The 21,556-nt window shown below is 53.5% G+C and overlaps 1 protein-coding gene across 2 annotated transcripts in view; it reads right to left on the bottom strand.

Annotated features, from left to right (window-relative positions):
* Ttll6 (tubulin tyrosine ligase-like family member 6) overlaps positions 1-18,204 on the bottom strand; it is a 35,070-nt gene extending 16,866 nt beyond the window's left edge. The window contains exons 1-10 of one of the 2 annotated variants that reach the window (XM_013519119.1): positions 17,899-18,204; positions 10,340-10,552; positions 9,165-9,202; positions 7,976-8,094; positions 7,764-7,894; positions 6,150-6,306; positions 5,250-5,393; positions 4,581-4,666; positions 2,413-2,638; positions 1,287-1,462 (exon numbers count right to left, since the gene is read on the bottom strand). In XM_013519119.1, coding sequence (XP_013374573.1) covers positions 1,287-1,462; positions 2,413-2,638; positions 4,581-4,666; positions 5,250-5,393; positions 6,150-6,306; positions 7,764-7,894; positions 7,976-8,094; positions 9,165-9,202; positions 10,340-10,552; positions 17,899-18,062 — 1,454 coding nt within the window. In that variant the 5' untranslated portion in view covers positions 18,063-18,204. Of the gene's footprint in view, positions 1-1,286; positions 1,463-2,412; positions 2,639-4,580; positions 4,667-5,249; positions 5,394-6,149; positions 6,307-7,763; positions 7,895-7,975; positions 8,095-9,164; positions 9,206-10,339; positions 10,553-17,898 lie in introns of those variants that run through there. The other variant, XM_013519120.1, reaches the window with a different exon arrangement.
* Between the last annotated feature and the right edge of the window lie 3,352 nt (positions 18,205-21,556).

The following is a 21,556-nucleotide window of genomic DNA, read 5'->3' as shown; positions in this document are numbered from 1 at the left end:
AAGAGTTTGGAAGGTGATTGGATGGTGGGGGAGGGGAGCTGGCTTGGGATCAGGGGCGTGGCCTGGTCAGAAGGGGCGGTCTGTGGGCGTGGCCTGGAAGAGTTTCTCTCCTCCCTTCAAATTCTGCTTCCTGCCCACCGTAAGGTGAGCACCTCTCCTCCGCTGGGCCCTTCCATAGTACCCTTCTGCCTGGCGCTGCTGACGCTGGACTGAAACCTCTACAAACTGTAAGCCAAAATAAACCTCTCCTCCTTCAAGCTGTGGAAGTAAGGGATGGTGTCTCAGAGACCCAGCCCTGACATCAAGACTTCCAGAGTCTTGCTCTTGGCTTCTGGAGCAGGACCATACAAGATCCCACTTACAAGGCGAAGGCTGCCCATGAGAAGCAAAAAGATGTTCCTCCTGCCAGCTCAGGAGCGTGGCATAAGGCTGAAAGGGCTTTCCTTTAGTAAGATGAAAGCCAGGCATGGTGGCACAGGCCTGTAATCCCAGTACTCAGGAGGCTGAGGCAGAAGGATTGCCCCTCCTGCCTAGGCTACACAGAGAGACCTTGTCTCCAAAAACAGGGCTAGTTGCATTTTTTTATATTGGTGATTCCTAAATCTTCCCATAATTTAATCAATTCAAATGCATTATATGCAGTTATATGTGTGTAATTTAATCTTCTAATTTCTAGGGACAAAGGCACATTGATAATAAAACTATTCAAACTGCTACATCCTGCATATAAACTCACTTTCCAAATAGGATTATTGTTTATTAAAATGAGCCCCCCTCTTGCAACTCCAGGCAAGGTTCATTCATTCGTTTGTTTGTTTTTTAAGACAGGGACTCACTGCGTAGTTCAGGCTGACCTCAAATTCACGGCAATCTTCCTGCCTCGGCCTCCCAAGTTCTGGGATTATAGGCGTGTGCTTTCATGCCTAGCTTTTATTTTATTTCATTCTATTATTTTAGCAGTCCTGGGGATTGACCACAGGGCTTTGTACTTGCTAGGCAAGTGTACTTTCCCACTGACCTACATCCTTTTACCTCAGGCAAAATTCTTTGATAGCCTTTCACAAATTACGATGCTGGGCCTCATGCTAAGGTTTTCCCTAATGGGTTGCACTTACCTCCCCCAGCAATCTTATGCAGCACAAGCTCCATTTGATGAAGGGATCGCTGAGGCTCAGGAGGTGACCGAAAGGCCACCTAACTGGTGGGCTGTGAAGTCGTAACTTGGACCAGGACAACCACAGCTGCAGGTCCCCAGGTCAGGGGCCAAGGCCGGGGGGCTGCTGTACCTGACCTCCCGAGAACGACACTGCTGCAGGAACCGGCCCCGCTGTCTCTCCTCCTCCAGGACTTTCTTTTTGTCACAGCTGCCCAGGTTGATGAGAACCAGGGTGTCATACAGCAGCCTGTCCTTCACCTCCCTGTCCAACCGGGTGTCAGTGGAGAAGCTTGGAGAGTGGTTGACCTGTGAGGACAAGACGACGGCTGGGGACAGGGCTGAAAGCAGGGTGAGAGGCTGCTGGGCTACCTCCAAACCCCAAGGCGGGCACTGGGGGCGCACGCCTGGATTCCCAACGCTCGGGAGGCTGAGGGAGGAGGATCACTGTGAGTTCGAGGCCAGCCTGAGCTGCATAGCGAGGCCAGCTTGAAATTCTGTCTCAAAAAAAAAAATACAGACAAAAAACAAAACAAGCAAAAGCCGGGTGTGGTGGTGCACGCCTGTAATCCCAGCACTCAGCAGGCTGAGGCAGGAGGATCATTGTGAGTTAGAGACCAGCCTGGGCTACAAAGTGAGCTCAAGGCCAGCCTGAACTGCACAGCAAGACCCTGTCTCAAAAAGACAAAAAACAAAACAAAACAAAATACGTAAGTACATAGTGACTGTGGCACTGACGCCTGACCCAGGCACCGTGACTTCCCAGGCACACCGCGATCCTCAGGGTGCCACCTGTTGGCCACATGCGAGGGCTCCTGGGGACAGGTGCAGCCAGGAAGCGGGGCAACCCCTGGGAAACCTCCTTTCACCCCCAGGAAAGCCGCTGGGCGACTCCGTTTCCAGCGCTCTGAACACTTGGAACTGAGTAGTCCGGGCCCCTGAGAGCGAGGGAGGCAGCCCCCGTGTGACCCTGAGCACAGTGGACCTGGCCTTGAGGACACAAGGTCCCCTTCCAGGGAGGAGACGCTGGAACCCCGCCTTACCTGGGCCCGGCGCTGGGTCTGGCTGGGCCTCGAGAAGACGGGCCTGTCCAATTCTCAGCCATCTACCCCCCTCTGGTGGCCGCCGCTCAGCTCCCGGCGGAGCCTGCCCCGGCCACAATACCCTGGGCCGAGATGGCCGCGCGGGAGCCGCAAGGTGGGCGGGGAGGGTCCCTGGAAGCGGGACCTGTGCGGCTTCTGCCCTCCTGGGCTCCCCACCTCCAGCAGCCAGGGCTTGAGCTTGCAGTCCAGCAGGATGTCGAAGCCCAGGATCTCAAAGCAGGCGCTGTTGAGCGTGTGGCTGGGGAAGCAGGTCTGGTAGTTGTGCTTGATGACCGGGTGGGCGGCGATGAGCGTCTTGATGATGAGGTCCTCGATGGCCCTCCAGATCTGCGGCACATCGTAGCCGTGGCTCTCCATGTAGACGTTGAAGGCCGACAGCTTCCTGCGGGGAAGCACGGGTCCCGGGCAGGGCTGGCGACGCCGGAACCGTCTGAGGCCCACGAGGCTCTGGGGCTGGGGGACTGAGCACCCAGGCCAGGGGGACAGGGACCAGGGCTGCGTCAGCCTCCGGCGTTTTCGAGAAGCCTTTTTTTGTGTGTGTATAAGTGGTGGGAATTGAACCCAGGGCCTTCACACTGAGCCCTTTGTATGTATTTCTTATTGTGAAGCAGGGTCTCACTAAATCACTAACTTGCCCAGGCTGGACTTCAATTTGTGATCCTCCTGCCTCAGCCTCCCGAGTGCCGGATTACAGGCCTTTGCCACCACACCCACAACCCAGCTTGGGGAGCCTCTTAAGCACAATGACACCTGGTCTGACCGAGGCCATGGGAGGGACTCTGGAAGCACTGAAGGTCTACAGGTCCTGTTTGTTTAAGGTTGCCGTAAAGCACACGCAGCCCGGGGTATTTCCACGGGGAAAGGTTAGCAGGTGTGCCGCGTTTGGAACGGAAAGCCCCACGCTGTCACAGGCAGGTGGAGAGGGCAGCTACCAACTACAGACTGGGGGGGAGGCATGGAGGCGCCCTCAGGGTGGAGGCTGTGGTTAGTTCCTCCAAAAGGGACAGTGACAAGCCCAAAACCCGAGTCTCTAAGGACAGAGGAGCAAAGGCCACGCAACAAGAAGCCCCTCCTCCACCTGCCACTGTCCCGGGAGAGAACGCGGCACCTCAGTAGATTTTCTGACATTCTCCCCTGACTTCTAACAGATGAAACGGAACACTTCCTGTTCCCGGTGACTCAGGGCCCAGCTCTGGGTGTGCTCGGTCTGTTATGCAGTTGTGTAATGGCCCAGGGTCGGTCATGAGCTTGACACCAGCCACGTGTCGGCATGAGAAGACGAAGGTGCTGTCACTCAGGCGCCCACTGGCCCTGGCTGCCAGCGTGGGTGACCGTCAGCATGGGCAGCGCGGTTCTCGGATGACGGGGGGAAAGAAGGGGGAGGCACCTGCTCTGTGCATGCACACCTTGTCACACAGGCCTAACCTCATGGTCTTCCGGGTGCTGAAATGCCACGTGCCTCTGAGGTGCTGTCCCCAAACCGATGGCCTATTCTTTAGTCCTCGGAGGCCTGGAAGAGCATGAGCCCCACAGGGCGACAGCTCTGGCTTCTCCACCCATCCTGGTGTTCCTAACGTGTGATCTCAGGCAACCTAACCTCTCAAAGACTCAAGTTCCCTCCTCTGTAAAATGGGCCTTGGCCCCGGCCCCTCAGCTCCCCACCTACAAAGTGTCGGGGTGAAAATTTTAACAATAAGCAGGGTACAGTGGCACGTGTCTGTGACCTCAGCACTTGGGAGGCTGATGCAGGAGGATCGCTCTGAGTTCAAGGCCAGCCTGGGCTCCCTAGTCAGACCCTTTCTCAAACAAAGCAAAACAAAAACTGGAAGAGAGCCGAGCAGACAGTAACAGGAATGGAAAAGCTGCCTATGACAAGACTTTTATGAATTCCTCTGTTCCCCCTTTCTGGGCACTCTTGGGCCCAGCCAGCCACGCGTCATGTGACACCAGGAGGGACTCTGACACATCCGTGGAGAATCTCCCATGTAGCAACATCCCCGGAAACCAAGGCCAAAGAGCCGCCACTGCCTGGGGAACCCTTCTCGCGCAGACAAGCAATCAATACACATCTGCTGGTGTCAGGAGGGCGCCAGGAACAAGGGCATGTTTCGGACTGTGTGTGTATTCTGCTGGGGAAACCGGGTGTTTATCTCTCCTCCCCGCAGCTCCGAGGTTTACAAGGTGGCCTGTGGTAATGATTAACGTCCAGAGGGCCTGAGCCCCGAGGGAAGAGAGGAGAGGCCACGTGACAAGACAGAGCCGTGGCGGGGATGGGCAGGGCTTGGGTAGGATCTGCCGTGGGGGGGCACAAGCCACTCCCTTACCTCTTGCTGCCCGAGTGAGCGTCTTGAATGAAGTTTGAACTGTGCTTATTAATGGAATAATTAGTCAGGTGCATGCAGGTATCGTCCTAGGGGAAGAGACACAGGTCTGTGGGATCCTCTCCCTGCCTTCCCATGGCCCCCCCAGGGCCCCCGTGCTTAAAGGGATGGAAAAGAAAGGGAAATCTTAGGATGTCCTTAAACCGGCAAAATAAGTGTGGTGGTGCATGCCTGTCATCCCAGCACTCAGGAGGCTGAGGCAGGAGGATTACCATAAGTCCAAGGCCAGCCTGGGCTACACAGTGAGTTTAAGGCTAGCCTGGACTACAGAGTGAGACCTTGTCTCAAAGAAGAAAAGAAAGGACATATTGATCCTGGCACTAAGTAAGTGCTCAACAAATGACAGTCAGAGCTGCGCATGGTGGTACACGCCTGTAATCCCAGCACTTGGGAGGCTGAGGCAGGAGGATCGCTGTGAGTTCGAGGCCAGCCCGGGCTACAAAGTGAGCTCAAGGCCAGGTCTCCATAGCGAGACCCTGTCTCAAAAAGACAAAAAAAGAAAAATAATAAAAAACAAATGATGGTCAAACCAATGATGCCTGAGGATGTGGATTTGAACAGGACGTGTGACAGGTCAAAGGGCAGGGGAGGTGGCGTGTCCCCTCTGCTCACCAGGTTGTCTGCACAAGGGTGAGAGTAGGAGGTAGTGGCAAAGCGGGCCAGGCCTTCGTTGTACACGAAAATCCTGAGGGGGTCACAGGACGTCACTAGCACATAAATCCGTAGGTCAAACTTGAACCCGTCAATGATAAAGGGCTGGGAGGAGAGAAGACACACGTGTCAGGGGAGCGCCTCACATGTGCTGGCCGCCGGCCCCTTCTCGGTTTCCCGGAGTGAAAACTCCGTGCTCTAGTGTCATCTGGGGAAAGTGCCAGGCTTGGCCAGCACTGGGGCGCAGGACAAGGAGACCGGGCCTTTGTGACCGGACGTGTGTCCGTGGGGAGGGCACCAACCACACTGAGCTTTGGTTTTCTGATCTCTTCAGCGCCACAGGTCACCGCCTCCAAGAGATATCTTGGCAACCAAACAAGTAATATTAAAAGGCCTCCTATGCAAAGGACGTGTGGTTGCCATCCAGGGCCACCCTAGGGGCGTGGCTCTGTGACAGTTCTCTCTGCATTGCTCTCTAGGCCCTGTGTCCCTGGGAGACCAACGCTTCCCTCTCCTCCAGAAAGTTCCTTCCCTGGGCAGGCTGTACCTCGGTGACCTCTGACCCCCAGAAGGGAAGGAAGCTGGTTTCCAGGATGGCTTCCTCTCCCAAAGGTGGGGCCTCCTCCACACACCAAGGGGGTCGCCCAGCTCTCCTCTGTCCCCACAAATGGGCCAGCGTGGTGGTGAGGCCGGGCCAAAGGACCAGACGCAAGGGTGAGGGACTCCCTGGCTGGCCCAGGCATGTGACAGCACCCCTGCCAGGAGGGGTCTGACAGAGCCCAGGGCAGAAGACAGGCTGCACCCCCTCTGCCCTCCGAGGCAGCCGTGGGCAATAAATAAATAATGGCGATCAGGAAGTACCTTTGAAATGTAGAGCTGACAGATCATATCTTCCCCGGGCTTGATTTCCTTCACCGTCCGGGTGATGAATATCCCTCGCCCTTGGCAGCCCGAGTCCGGCTTGCAAATGTACGTCTTATTTTTCCGGGCCCTGCTGTAGGTCTGCAGGCCTCCCCAGCTTCGCAGGGCAGGGAGGGAAAACAGGAACCTTTAGGCGGGGAAGCGGGAGGAGGAAGGCTACCGCTTCGGGTCACAGGAACCCCGACCACAAACGGAGAGCCACGTGGGGTGCCGCACACGACAGCTGTGACGCTGAGGGCCACGCCAGACGCCCCGACAGCCAGCAGTGGGAGAGACGGCAGGGGCTGGGACCCGGATTCAAAGCCAGGAAACACCACTGGCCAGCAGTGCGACCCTCTGCGAGGACCTGGCCTCGCTAAGCCTCCACCTCACCGCTGCGCATCACGAACCCCATCTCGTGTGGGCCGCCAGGTGTGTGACACCTCGCAGCCAAAGCCATGGCTGTGACCCCGGTCACTTGGCTTTCTGGGCTGCAGACAGGCGATCCCGAGCTCTGGACCTGACTCAAGCCCAAAAAGCAGCGCGACCTTGGATCCGTTGGTCTCTCACCCCAGTCTGGACTTCGTGTTCCACCCGGGGCACCTCCGCTTCAGCCAGAGCAGAACAGGGCAAGTGTCTCTGGGTGTACTTCACAGAAAGTATGTCTCTGCCTTGCTATACTTTTTTTTTTTTTGAGACAGGGTCTCACTGTGTAGCCCAGGCTGACCTTGAACTTGAGGCAATCCCCCTGCTTCAGCCTCCCGAGTGCTGGGATGCCAGGAGTGTGCCACTACGCCTAGCTGGAAGTCCAGTTTTGAAATGGGAAAAGTGAGACTCAAGAAGGGCTGACTAGGCCAGGCATGGTGGCGCACACCTGTAATCCCAGCACTCGGGAGGCTGAGGCAGAAGGATCGTTGTGAGTTCGAGGCCAGCCTGGGGTACAAAGTGAGCTCAAGGCCAGCCTGAACTGCATAGCGAGACCCTGTCTCAAAAAGACAAAAAAAAAAAAAAGGGCTGACTGCTACCCATGGCACCAAAGGGAACAGAGGCAGAGGGGATGACTGTCCTACTCTGACCCGGGGCGCCGACCACAGCCAGAGTTGCTACAGGGTTCTTTCTTTTTTTTTTTTTTTTTTTTTTTGAGGCAGGGTCTCACTATCCAGTTCAGGCTGGCCTTGGCCTTGAGCTCATTTTGTAGCTCAGGCTGGTCTCGAACTCACAACGATCCTCCTGCCTCAGCCTCCCGAGTACTGGGATTGCAGGTGTGTGCCACGGAGTCTGGCTGCTGCAGGTTCTTGAAACTTCAGGAACTGCACCGGTAAATGGTTGGAAGGGGTTCAAAATCAACAGGTTTCAGGGTCAGAACAAACTCTCATCCCAGCTGTGGGCACAGGTCGGAGGCACCCAGCCCCTCGCTGCGGTGTGTTTATAGGCAGAGCGCTGTGTGTTCCCGACCTTGGACACACCCTGTGTCCCTTCCCTTCCTCCAGGGCAGCGGGGAGGCTGGGGAGGGAGGGCAGGGGGCGGGTGGAGGAGGCAGGACCCGTGCCGGGCAGGGGTGAGCGGGGGACTCACTCAGCGGGGAGACACCAGGTCCTGGGGAAGAAGTGGAAGTCCTTCGGGAACATCTTCAACATGCGGCTCATGTTCCTGGCCAGCAGGTCCTTGCGGCAGATTTCGCTCATCCCAGGGAAGTGATTGATTTTCTGCGAAGGAAGCCAGAATCCATGACTAGCTGGGGGTGGGGAGCGGGCAGGGATGGATCCGCGGACCCCTGAGGACGGTACCTGGTAGCTCTTCATTTCCATCACCCGCTCCAGGGACACGGAGTAGTCCGTCCAGTAGAGAGTCCAGTCGTCGTCCTCGCCCCCCTCTCGGAGCCCATACTGCTGGGCCGCCCTGCGCACTGCGGCGGGGTTGGAGAGAGCGAGGCCCGTCAGCCGGAAGTGGGGAAAGACCAGCACCCAAAGCCCAGAACCAGCTCCTGGAGCATGGGAGCTGTCTTGTCCTGTCTGGTGATGCACGCTGCCCGGCACATGGAGAGTTGAAGTCGCTGTGAAGACAGCCAGTGCCACCGGACGTGGGGGCACACGCTTGTCATCCCAGCGCTCGGGAGGCTGAGGCAAGAGAATCTCTGCAAGTTTGAGGCCAGCCCGGACTACAGAGTGATAGGCCCTGTCTCAGAGAAAACCCAAAGAAGAAAAAAGCACACAACTGATGCCCCATGACCACCACAGGTTGACTGGGGCAAATGTTTAACATGGCCTGCTTTCCTCCAAACGCCAAGCCCTGAATGTTCAGCAAATATAAACGAACCCTTAACGTCAGCCAGAGCCAAGCTTGATTACAGAGGGGAACTGGCAGGAATGAAGGTTAGACAATGTATTTCAGAAGCCCAGAGGTGCCTCCTCCTCACCTTTCCTGTTAGTATTAATAGCTGGGTGCTGGCTCTGACACCAACCTGCAGGCCCTCAAGGGCCCGGGCAGGAAGAGCCTGAGGTACAAGAGCACGTGCATGGAACCTCAGTTACAATAAAGCAAGTCTGGAGGCCAGGTGCAGTCCATGGGCCACCGTTTTGTACCTCGTGCTCTAAAATCAGATCCTCAAATTACATATAAGAATCATAGATGGTTAGGCCAAGTGTGGTGGTGCATGTCTGTAATCCCAGCCCTCAGGAGGCTGAGGCAGGAGGATTTCGGGGAGTCCAAGGTCAGCCTGAACTACATAGCGGGACCCTGTCTCAAGAAACAAACAAAAATGGAATGACAGGTAATTGAAGTACACATCATTGTGGGCAAAACCCCTGATTTCTGAATGAGATCCCCAACCTCCTCAAGCAGCTCACGGAGCCAGGAGAACCAAGGAACAGGGCTTGCAGCACCCCTTCCATCCCCAAGAACACACGCAGTGACCCTTCCCATCCCTGGGGGAGACCGTGGATCCCCAGCCTGCGCCCCGAGAAGGCAGGTGCTCACCGCTCTCGTACCGGCAGCTGGATAGATTGATCACCAATCATCTGGAAAAGAGAAAAGCGACAGCAGCCCGACAACAGCAGCAGCCGGACGGTGGCAGCCACGCTGGCTCCCAGAGGCACCCTGTCCGGGCGGAGTGGGCCGCAGACCCCATCACTTGGGACAGGGACCCAGCAGGGCACAGAGTGGCGGAAGCGGACCCAGTCGCAGACGGCTGCTCTGCCCGGGACACGGGGCCCAGTACTGCAGCAGCAGCTGCTCATCGCCTCCGTCCTTTTCCTCCAGGGGTCCACTGGGGACAGGCGTGAAAAATCATTTTGGCCAAAATACTCGTGTCTCTCTCTCCCTCTGCCCACGAAGGGAAGCTGTGTGTTAGAGAGCAGACACGCTCTCTGCTCCGGGAAATATTAAACAAGAACCGGACAGGGCTGGGGATTTAGCTCAGCGACAAAAGCGCCGGCCTGGCAAGTGCAAGGTCGTGAGTTCGGTTCCCGGTACCGGAGAAAAACCAAAAAAAAAAAGAACCGGACTGCACGAGCTGCAGTCGAATCCTAAGAGGTCAGCAAGGCTCCACTCTATTCCCAGGACCCGTAAGTGCTTCCCTGTGCTTATGCAAGGAAATCGCTCCCCACTTTTTTTTTCCAGTGGGTGGGGGGATCAAACCCAGGGCCTTACACACACAGTAGGCAAGAACTCTACCACTGAGCCACATCTCAGCCCCTGCACTTTTGTTTTGTTTTGTTTTGAGATAGGGTCTCACTATGTAGTTCAGGCTGGCCTCGAACTCATGGCGATCTTCCTGCCTCAGCCTCCCTAGTGCTGGGATTATGGGTGTGTGCCACCACCCCCGGCTCCTACACTTATTTTTAAAAAGTCAGTCTAGGCTGGGCATGGTGGTATGTTCCTGTCATCCATCTCAGCACTCCAGAGGCTGAGGCAGGAGGATCCCTGTGAGTTTGAGGCCAATCTGGGAGACACAGAGAATTCAAGGCCTGACCGGCATAGGGAAGACCCCGTCTCAAACAAACAAGCAAACAAACAGACAAAAAGGAAAGTAGTGCCACCGTGGCAGCCCAGTCTCCACACCGTTTCTCCTCTGCCCGCTGGGTATCAGCCCAGCCCCTTCCCGCAGGCCCAAGATCTAACCCACACAATCCCTCCCCATCTGCAGTCCTAACCTCTTTTTCCTCCTCCTCTTCTTGTGCGGCTGGGTGCTCTGCAGCCCCTTCTGTGAGTTCTCCCTCATGAAGGCCAGGGTCATGATTTCCTTGAGATCCTCCACCGCGCCGTCCTCCCTGTCTTTGCAGGCAGCCCCTTCCTCGCCTTGCAAGGTCAGGCGCTGGAGAATTTTCCTGGCCTGGGCCGAGGCTCTGGGGAAATCCCAGCCCTCCCTGAAGAGAGGACGGAGGGAGCCGCAGTTACACGGATCCGCCTGCAGGGGGACCCCCCCTCCTTTGCTCAGGGGGGCGGTGAACCAGGGTCCCAGGCAGGGGGACAGGTGGCCGTTTGTCAAACGTGCCCCACCTCCGCCGTCGGTGCAGGCTCGGGATACAGCTGGTTCCACCGTGTGCCATTGAGCGTGAGCTGAGGACTTTCTCAGCCACGCCTGCCCTTGGTTTGGCCTCCTGGGGTTTTGGTAGCAGGCTGAGATGCTATGCATAGCGCTAGCTGGTAAACAATCTTATTATTAACGAGAGGGGGTGGGTGTCTGGAGACAGCTCAGAAGCCAGCCCCAAGCCCCAGGCTCAGGGCCAAGGGAGCTGGTCCCAGAACGCAGGGCCAGCCTGCAACCTACGCCTGTCGCGGGTGGAGTGTGGGGCTGATCTGCAGCTGACTGACAGGAGGGGCCAAGCCAGGGCCAGAGACAGACCTTCAGGGACCCAAGCACAGGGAAGTCTGTAAGTCTCCCCACCATCAACCCTGAAAAACAAGAACAGCCAGGCATGGTGGACACATCTGTAATCCCAGCACTAGGAGGCTGAGGCAGGACAATCCCTGCCAGTTCAAGGCCAGCCTGGGCTACATAGAGAGTTCAGGGCCGGCCTGAACTACATAGAGAGACCCTGTCTCAAAACAAACAAACAAGAATAACTTTTTTAGGGGCTGGGGGTTTAGCTCAGCGGCAAAGCGCCTGCCTGGCAAGCGCAAGGTCGTGAGTTCGGTTCCCGGTACCGGAGAAAAACCAAAAAAAAAAAAAAAAAAAAAAAAAAAAAAAAAAAAAAAAAAAAAGAATAACTTTTTTAAAAGACAAAGTTACAACACACATATAAGGAAATCTAGCAAAATTTGCATCCTCCCCCATCCCATGAGACTTCTCTGCTGTTTCTTTGAAATTTCAAATACGAAATTTTTGGAAATGGAATCAAGTGTCCCTGCCTCATGACTCTTTAGGATCATGCTTAGTTGCCAGGCATGGTGGCACATGCCTGTCATCCGAGCTCTTGGGGGGCTGAGGCAGGAGGATCGCCACAAGTTCGAGGCCTGCATGGGCTCCATAGTGAGACCTTGTCCCACAAAGCAAACATGCGTAGTTTGCCTTTGGAACTCAGCTCGCCAAGCCCAACGGTGTGAATTCCCTTACACCCTGAGGTCCTGTGACCATAGAGCCTGCCAACCACTTTTGTGTGTGTGTGTGTGTGTGTGTGTGTGTGTGTGTGTGTTGGCTGTACTGGGGATTGAACTCACGGCCTTGTGCATGCTAGGCAAGCACTCTACCACTGCGCCACATCCCCAGCCCTGCTCACCCTTTCAGCATGTCTCTTTTGAGGTCCATAGTCCTTTGCTACTTACAGAGTCTTTCCTCTTTTGGTCTTTAGATTTTTTAAAAAGGTATTAACACCTTTATTATAATTTATTATCACTGACCCTTACGGGGGCCTCTGTGTGTGTGTGTGTGTGACTGTGTGTGTGTCTGTGAGTGTGTGTTGCTGGGGATCAAAGCCAGAACCTCCATCTCACACACACTAAGGGAGTGCCCTACCCCTGAGCTACACCCACAGCCCACAGAAGAGAAGGAGCTATACACAGTGGCACACGCCTGTCAGGGGAGGTTGAGGCAGGAAGGTTGCAAATTCAAGACTAAGTTGAGCAATTCAGCAACTTAGCAAGAACCTGTCTCAAAATAAAAAAAAGAAAACTGGGCTGGTAGCCAGGCGTGGTGGCACACGCCTGACATCCCAGCACTCAGGAGGCTGAGGCAGAAGGATCGCTGAGAATTCGAGGCCAGCCTGGGGTACACAGTGAGTTCAAGGCCAGCCTGCATTACATAATGAGACTGTGTCTCAAAAGAGGGAGGCTGGGGATGTAGCTCAGTGGAAAGGCTCAGGGTTCAATCCCCAGCACTGCAAATAAATAAATAAACAGTGGGGGTAAGGAGGTCACCAGCAGCTTTCCCACTCTAACACAGTAACTTGACTGGCATTTGTATTCGCTTTTATTCTCAGCATAATATCTTTTATGTAACTGCAATCAATTTGGTGTCTGCTAGTTTTTTCTTTTTGTGGTGGTAGAGTTGAGACCTACGCGCTCCCACATGCTAGGCAAGTGATCAACCTCTCAGCGATAATCCCAGCCCTGTCTCTACTTTTTGCCTACTTAATGTAGCATCAGCATAGTTATGGAGAAGTCCCTGTTTCTAGCTCTCACGGATGTGTACCTTCTCAAAGGGAACATGCTTGGATTTAACCAACCACTGCCTTACTGTTGGAAATGTGATTCTGATGTTATGTAAATGGCTCCCAAGCATACATTTTCATGAGTTAGGCGTGGTGGTACACAGGTGTAATCCTGTACTTGGGAAGCTGAAGCAGGAGGACTGAAAATTCAAAGCCAGTAAGGGATACATAGCAAGACCATGTCTCAAAGAAACAATTAAAAAGCCGAGCGTGGTGGCACACACTTGTAATCCCAGCATTTGGGAGGCTGAGGCAGGAGGATCATTGTGAGTTCGAGACCAGCCCAGGCTTCAAAGTGAGCTCAAGGCCAGTTTGAACTGCATAGTGAGACCGTGTCTCAAACACCTCCACTCCTAAAAAAAAAACAAGAATTAAAGCCAGGCATGATGGTGTACGCCTATAATCCCAGCACTTGGGAGGCTGAGGCAGGAGGATTTCTATGAGTTCCAGGCCAGCCTGGGCAACACAGTTCAAGGCTAGCCTCATCTACACAGCAAGATCCTGTCTCAAAAACCAAACCAAAACAAAAAACAATTAAATGTAACACGTAAAGGGTCTTCTACTTCTTTAGAATTATTTTCTTAAAGTAATACTGTAGAGTTAATAAATATAAAAATTATAGCTGCTGGGGGGTACATAAAATAACTGTGCTGTTTCCCAGAGGGATCCCAGTAATTTGGAATACTACCAGCCACGTGTCATTACTGGGGTCTCTTGGGAATCGCCTCCCCTCTGGACCCACGCTTGGTAATTCTGGACAACTGTTTAATCCTACAGCCACCTCTGCAAACATTCCTGTACCCAGCCCCCTTGCTTGGGCCGTTTCCCAAGCCTAATTTGCTGGCAAGGTGGGGCTCTAACTGCGCAGGCTCCCTGCGCCTTCTCCCACAGTGAGCAGTTACTGTGGGGTTGGCAAAGACTGCTCACATCCATCTTCTCACCGAATGTTCACAACTACCCAGGCAGGAGGGCAGAATTATACACTGGCCAAGCAGCGGCTCTTGTTTTCTCTCTCTTTTTTTTTTTTCTTTCTTTTGGGTTTGTTTGTTTGAGACAGGGTCTCGCTCTGTAACCCAGGCTGGCCTCGAACTCAAATCAGTCCTCCTGCCTCAGCCTCCCGAGTGCTGAGATTACAGGTGTGCGCCACCACGCCCAGCTGTTTTTCTCTCCCTTGTAAACCAGGATGGCCACTAAACCCCAGTCCCTTTAAAGTGACCCCAACGCAGGAGGACAGAGTGGAACCTGGCCCGACCACCAGGTCAGCCGTGGGCCGGGAGAGCAGCCTTCCCAGGAAAACAGGCCTGATCCTGGCACATCAGAGAGAACGAAGGAGGAACACGAAATCTCGACCTTGGGCTGCGCCCTCCTCCCGGGGAAACCATCCGCTCCACTCCAAGCGCACAGCCCGCAGCTGCTCCTGGCCCAGCCCGCGGGGAGGTGCGGCTCGTTTACCTAGAGGTTAATCTTAACCCTGAGAGACTGACCCTGAGTCCAGCCCTGGAGGTGCGGGCTGTCCTGGCCCTTTGTGCCCGTCCTTGTCCTTGCCCGAGTGGGAAGAACAGGCCGGGGCTCAGACTTCTCTCCCTCAGTGAGAACAACCAAACAAGAAAGAGAAGTGTCAGAGGGCTTCCTTGCCTGACCCAGGGACTCCAGTGTGCGATTCACCCCGGGAGCAGCGGGTGTCCCGCCTTGCGGCCCGTGACCCCTGGGTTCCAGCGCCCCTCGGACAGGCACAGGTGGCAGACAGCAGTCCCTGTGTGAGTGACCACGTCCGCTTTGTCTTTGTCCCCCTTCCTCTTTCTTTCCCCAGCCCTCCCCTCCCTATTTAATGCCCGAGGCGGTGTCCTGCTGGCTTCTCTCCCAAGGCTGGAAATATCTCCTTCAAAGCTTGCCCGCGGAGGCCTTGCAGCCCAAATCCACCGGTAGCTCAGAGCTCATGGAAACGCTCTCTTGGCCCTCAGTACTGCATTGCCAGTGCTATAGCTGTTCAGTAGAAGTGGCTGCCAGTAACCAGGAAGCGCAGGTTTCTCATAAAACCTAGATTTCCTTTTTTTTTTTTTTGAGACAGGCTCTCACTACGTAGTCTAGGCTGGCCTTGAACTTTCAGTGATCCTCCTGCCTCAGCCTCCTGAGTGCTGGGATGACAGGCGTGCGCCACCAGGCCTGGCTGTGCTATTTTTTTTTTTTTAAAGCACGAGCCTTGTGTCCTTTTTATACAGTGAAAAGTTTTCACTCTCTTGTAACCATAGCTGCTGCTTTGGACCTGTTTGCTGAGGCGTTATCCAGAAGCACTTTACAGGCATAATCCTTGTAATTCCCTGTCACACCCACGTTCTGGTCTTACAGATGAGAAGGGTAGGGTGCAGTGGGCTCAGAGAAGGCACCTCTGGGCTCAGAGCCCACAGCTGTCTGACACTGCACTGCCCCCTGCCTTTCCTCTCTGCTCCTAGCCCACAATGGTGCAACTGCAAATAACTCCTGGCTGCCAGACGCAGCCCTGATTGTAGTTCCCCACCCCTTTTGCGTGCGTGTGTGTGTGTGTGTGTGTGTGTGTGTGTGTTTGAGACAGGGTCTCACTATGCAGTTCAGCCTGGCCTTGAGCTCACTTTGTAGCCCAGGCTGGTCTCTAACCTGCAATGATCCTCCTGCCTCAGCCTCCTAAGTGGTGGGATTACAGGTGTGCGCCACCACGCCTGGCGGTAACAGTTTTCTTACCAAGATAAAAAAACGCAAAAAAAAAAAAAAACGCTCAGTTCACCTTTGCAAACAGGATCGTTAAGACAATGGAAAATACACTGCTGATTCTTCCCCTTTAGCGTGGCTTGGCTCTTTCCGTCTTTGAACCAGAGGCCATTGACCAAATCCTTTCAGGCAGCACAAAAATACTCCGCCTTGGCCACAAGGGGGAGGCGGTGAGCACTGGGCTGGCCCCAGGCAAATACACTATGGGTTGTTTGGGGAAGACCTCTGAGGCGGGTTCTCCCGGTCACTTCTGAAGGACTGCGGTGTTGCTGGCTCTTGCGTCCCCGGGGGGCTGCCAAGGCTGGGACAGGGTTTAGAGCCCGCGGTCACAAGACCACCTGAGTGTAGCTGTCCTCGACATGAAAGACTAACCTGGTGGTTGACCAAGGTAAGGACCATAGGGACCGCTTTTCAGGGGTTACCAACGTTACTTCAACCCTGCCTTCACAGGCTGGACTTTCCTCCCAGGCTGGGAGCGCATGCAGCACTGTGTCGGCCTGTGACTTTCACCCTTTCCCAAAATAATAGCGTTTCCACCTTGTAGTCCGTTTATTTTTTGTTTGCTTGTTTGTTTTTTGAGACAGGATCTTGCTATGTAGCCCAGGCTGGCCTTGAACTCAGCAATCCTCCTGCCTGGGCCTCCCAGGTGCTGGAACTACAGGGGTGCGCCACCACACCCAGCTCCCCCTTTAATCCTTTTGGTCTTCACTTCCCTACTGAAAAGCATCCCTCTATAAAGGCTTCTAACAGGGCCCAGCATGGCAGCACACACGTGAAATCCCAGCACTCAGGAGGCTAAGGCAGGAGGATCAGGAGTTTGAAGCCAGCTTGGTCTGACAAATCTTTTTTTTTTTTTTTCCCTCGGTACCAGGAATTGAACTGAGGACCTGGTGTTTGGCAGGCAGGCATTTATGCCCCTGAGCTATACCCCCAGCCCTTAAAGCCAGCTTGGACTACATAGTGAGACTCTGTCTCAATCAGTCAATTATTTAAAGATCTCTACTGATCAGGTCTCAGAAAATGTCAAATGAATGGGGGACAAAAAGAAGCAGCAGTGAGACCTCTGGATCTAGCTTTCAGCTCTGCCCTTCAGCCTCAAGGTGACAAGCAGCTGGGTTATTATTTCCTCTCCCGTTCACGATCTTGTCCATGATTCCGTGATTTGCACCAGGAGGATAAAAGCTGCCCATGTAGAGAAGGGCTTCGAGCTCTGATCCAAGCAGGATAAAAGAAGATGCCTGTTCCCGTCTCTGCTTTTCATCTCTGCCACCTTCCAATTTCAGCAAAGTACAGACGGACAAAAGAGGGCCAGGCCACCCAACACATAGGGCTTTGCCACCATAAGCGAAGAGACCAAAGGCCAGGTCTCACCAACGCAGAGGCCCTCTTTCGCTCTGCCAGGATCGAGGCACCCTGCAGGGTTGGGCTGCCCGGTTCCCGCCCAGCCATTTGCCCACTATTCAGTTTGGGTTCCTAACAAAGTCAGGCCGGGCTGAATCCAAACTCAGCTCTCCTAACAGGAGTCCGCATTTGCTGACCAGCGATCGAGGGGAACTCGCCACTCTGCCCCGTTGCTCCCTAGGCAAAACGAGGGTTAAGCGTTCATAAACCTTCCCCCCAGCTGGGTGTGGTGGCGCATGCCTGTAATCCTAGCACTCGGGAGGCTGAGGCAGGAGGATCCTTTGTGAGTCTGAGACCAGCCTGGGCTACAAAGTGAGCCCAAGGCCAGCCTGAACTGCACGGCGAGATCTTGTCTCAAAATGTCGAAATAAATAAATAAATAAATAAATAAACATAAACCTTCTCCCTTTGTTGCTAAATGTAAGTGATTTTTTGGTGTGGTTTCTGTTTGTTTGTTTGCACAGGGTCTTGCTATGCAGTTCAGACCATCCTCGAACTCACTATGTAGCCCAGGCTGGCCTCGAACCCGCGGCAATCCTCCTGCCTCAGCCTCCCAAGTGAAGTGTTACGTTTTTCCTAGGCTTCAGCTCTTAAAGAATTCTCTCCAGGCCAGAAGCTGAAGGGAGAACTCTGTACAGGACTATCCGGGCAGGGGACATGTCTCTCGGGAAGGGTTCTCTACGTGAAGACCGAACAGCAATGGGAAAGGAGGAGGCGATCCCCGCGATCGTTGGTATCTAAGGGACAGGTCCCGGGTGCTGCTGGATTCAGGAAACCCGGGAGGAGTAAAAGAGATGAGCTACAGAGAGGGGAGTGGCTGGCACCGCGGAGCGCGTCCGGGGGGGACGGGGAAACAGCAGAGCGGCTGTGTGGGAGGAGGGGACGCTGGGGCCGGGCACCGGGCCCCGGGACGCGCTTACCCGCGGCTCCTACTACCCGGTCTCGCCCTGGCGGCGCGGCCCGAATCGCCGGCAGGGGCACCTGCAGCCCCCGCGGGGCCGCCTGGAGCCGCGCTCCCATTGGCTGCCAGACCTCCGCGCCCCAACCCGCGCTCCTCTGCATTGCGGGTTGGCACCGCCCTCATATTTGCATATAGGACCTCCTAGGGTGTCCATTGGTCCCTTCCGACGGCGGCCATGCCCCCTCCCTCCCGGATCCAATTAACCGCTCCGGCGCTCCGAGAGGGAGGTGCCCCACGTTGTCCCGAGAGACGCGACGGACGCAGTCTTTCGCTCCCCCCACCTCTCGCGCGCCGTCCGGGCGATGTGCGCAGGCGCGGTCGAAGGTCTGGCTACCGAACAGCAATCTCCCGTTGTGCTGGATATCCTAAAGCAGAAACGGGAGGCGACGTGAGGCAGCGTTGCATCGGGGTTCAAGTCAAGAGCTCAGGCACATTTTTGCCTATATAACCTTGGCTTATCCACAGTACGTAAGGCTTATTTTACCAGTCAAATGGGCATGGTAAACCCGTTGTGGTGGTGCATGTCTCTGTAATTCCAGAATTTGGAGGCTGAGGCAGGAGGATCTCTGCAAATTCGAGGCCAGCCTGGGCTACATAGTGAAACCTTGTCTCAAAAAAAACAAAAATAAATAAATAGCCACAGTTTCTGAGGCATATTCGAAGTTACTCTAGCCCATTCATATCAATAGCGCCTTGGTTAAATTAGGCTCCTTTCCCTTTAGACCTGTCACACCCAAAATTCCTTAAAAATACTGTAAACTCATGAACTGGGTTAGCTTTGAAAAATAAAGCTCAGGAACCTGATCTTAAGATAAAGGAACAGGTTGAGAAAATTCAAAGAATGTTTAAATTATCCATCTAAAAAAACAAACCTGGGCTGGTACCTGTAAAAGGGGCCATTACGCTTACGGGAACGGTGGGCAGTCTTTTCATAGGTTTCTACCTACTCAGGCGAAAGAATGTTCCAATTCCAAAAGGAACCTCCTCTTGTTTCTCGGAACACCCTGAACTCTACTCCTGAGTGTGTGCGTGTACAATGCTGCCTGATCAATCACGTTAGGCCTCTTTTTCTTGTTTTTTGGGACAGGTTCTCACTATGTAGTCCATGCTGGCCTTGAACTCACTAAGTAGCCCGGGCTGGCCTCAAACTCACAGCAACCCTCCTGTCTCAGCCTCCCGACTGCTGGAATTAAAGGCATGCACCAGAGTAATGATCTTTCTTTCTTTCTTTTTTTTTTTTTTTTGGTCTTTTTGAGACTGTCTCACTACGCAGTTCACGCTGGCCTTGAGCTCACTTTGTAGCCCAGGCTGGTCTCGAACTCACAACGATCCTCCTGCCTCAGCCTCCCAAGTGCAAGGATCACAGGTGTGCACCACCACACCTGGCTCGTTCTTTATTCTTGAAAATTTGCCAGGTGTTTAACTTGACTCTGAAGTGTGGCAGGTCCTGGGGCAAGGTTTAGTCTCCAAGTATGAGTCATTACTGTCATTACTGTCATCTGAGCTGATATGGGGGAAAGAAACTCCCAACCTGCTCCATGTCCAAAACGCCACGTTCTAAACTTGAATTCCAGGCCAGCCTGAATGAATTCCAGGAACAACAGAGGTTAAGAGTCGGAAGAGTTCGTGGAGAGAAAGCTTCTGTCTAAGAGAGACAGAAGAGGCCTGGAAAGTGGGCTACCCGTCAACCCCGCTTCTCAGGGTTTTTATGAAGCCAAGTCAGGAGGTGTGGGTTTTTGTTTTTGTTTTTGTTTTGGTTGGTTTTTTTCCAGTACCGGGAATTGAACTCACGACCTTGCGCTTGCCAGGCAGGCGCCGTGCCACTGAGCTAAATCCCCAGCCCTGGAGGTGTGGGTTTAAGGTGGGACAAAGCTATAGTCAGCTAATAAGGTTACGAGTATAGTCGCAGTGGCCTGTCGCTGCCTGCAGGGTTCCCACCTAACTGGGCCGCCTGTACTAACGCCTTTGAGGGTACTCAAGCAGAGACAGGCAGAGGAAGATGAAGGCTCCTTCTCGGGAAGTCTGTAGTGAAAAGCACTAAGGGAAGATGCCAAAGCCACCTCTCTGGTGAGGATCCTGCTGGAGTTGATCCAGGACATTTCTCTGGAGGATTTTAGCAGACTCGTTGGAAACTCGGCCAAGAACTTTATGGTGTGCGGTGAGGGGACGCTAGGGAAATGGTAGGTTAAGGAATCAACCAGACCAAAGTCTACCAAGGTAGTATAAAGTTTCTTCAAAGTGGAAGCATTTGAGCTACAGCAGATAAGAAATCTTTCAGAAAGAAATCTTGCAGGCCATGGTGGCACATGGCTGTGATCCCAGCACTCAGGAGGCTGAGGTAGGAGGATCACAAATTCAAGTCTAACATGGGCAAATTACCAAAACCCTCTTTCAAAAAAATAAAACAATGAACAGGGCTGAGTGTGTTGCTCAGTGGTAGAGCACCTTTAGTTTGAGCCCCAGTACTGCAAAATAAATAAGTAAATAAATAAAGTCTTGGTATCCATGGTGAGTGTGAGTGAAGGGTGGAGGAAGGAATGAGCTCAGGACACTGAGAAGGTAAGGTTTTTGTATACCCTGCTTTTTTGTTTTTTGGGTTTTTTTTTATGTTTTGGGTTTTTGTTTGTTTGTTTGTTTGTTTGTTTGTTTTTGAGATTGCGTCTTGCTATATGTCCAGGCTGGCCTTGAACTCATTATGGAGCCCAGGCTGACCTCAAACTCCAGCGACCCTCCTGCCTCAGCCGTCCAAGTGTTGAGATGATAAAAGCATGTGCCGCCACGCCCAGCCATGGTCACGTTAATGTACGCAATAAACTGTAAATGTAAGTGGATTCAGTTTTCACTGCTTTAGAAAACAACACAGTAGTTCCCTGAGGTTTCGGTTACTAGAGCCCAAAGGCAGTCTCAAAATATTAAATGCAAAATTGTAGAAATAAGCATTTCATAAGTTCTAAATTGTGTGCTGCTCTAAGTATCACGAAGAAATCTTTTTTGTGGGTTTTTTTTTTTTTTTCGTTTGTTTGTTTTTGTTTTTAAGACGGGGTCTCACCATGCAGTTCAGGCTGGACTTGAACTCACTAGGTAGCCCAGGCTGGCCTCGAACTCATAACGATCCTCCTGCCTCAGCCTCCAGAGTGCTGCTATTACAGGTGTGTGCCACCTGCTGGGCAAAAGGACCTTAAATTCAAGGCCCACTTGGGCTACATACTGAGACCCTGTCTCAAAAAAACCAAACAATAAACACAATAAAATGCAGAAAGTTTTCATTTTGGCACCTGGGAATGTGATCTGAACTCGAAACAGAAGCCTGTTCCCGGTTGCTCATTTCCCACCCGGCTTGCCAGGGTCAGACAAGGGTGGCTCACTCCCTCCCAAAGGCAATGGCTGCTTCTGGGGCAAATATAGCAGAGAGAAGTTTCTTTCCAGACTTAGTTGCGGCTCCTTGGAGAAGGTGCTTCTGAGTTTAACCCACTGTAGACAGCAAGTGTTTAGGGCGTGTGCGTAGGAACTAAAGAAACCCCCCCTTTTTTTTTTCAGTATTAGGGACTGGGGATTGAGACCAGGACCTTCACACTGAGCTACATCCCCAGGCACCACCCTATTTTATTCTTTTTTTT

This window comes from Chinchilla lanigera, unplaced genomic scaffold, assembly GCF_000276665.1.
Source record: "Chinchilla lanigera isolate Chin_1 unplaced genomic scaffold, ChiLan1.0 scaffold00050, whole genome shotgun sequence".
NCBI lineage: Eukaryota > Metazoa > Chordata > Mammalia > Rodentia > Chinchillidae > Chinchilla > Chinchilla lanigera.
This window is presented reverse-complemented; position numbering and strand designations above follow the sequence as displayed.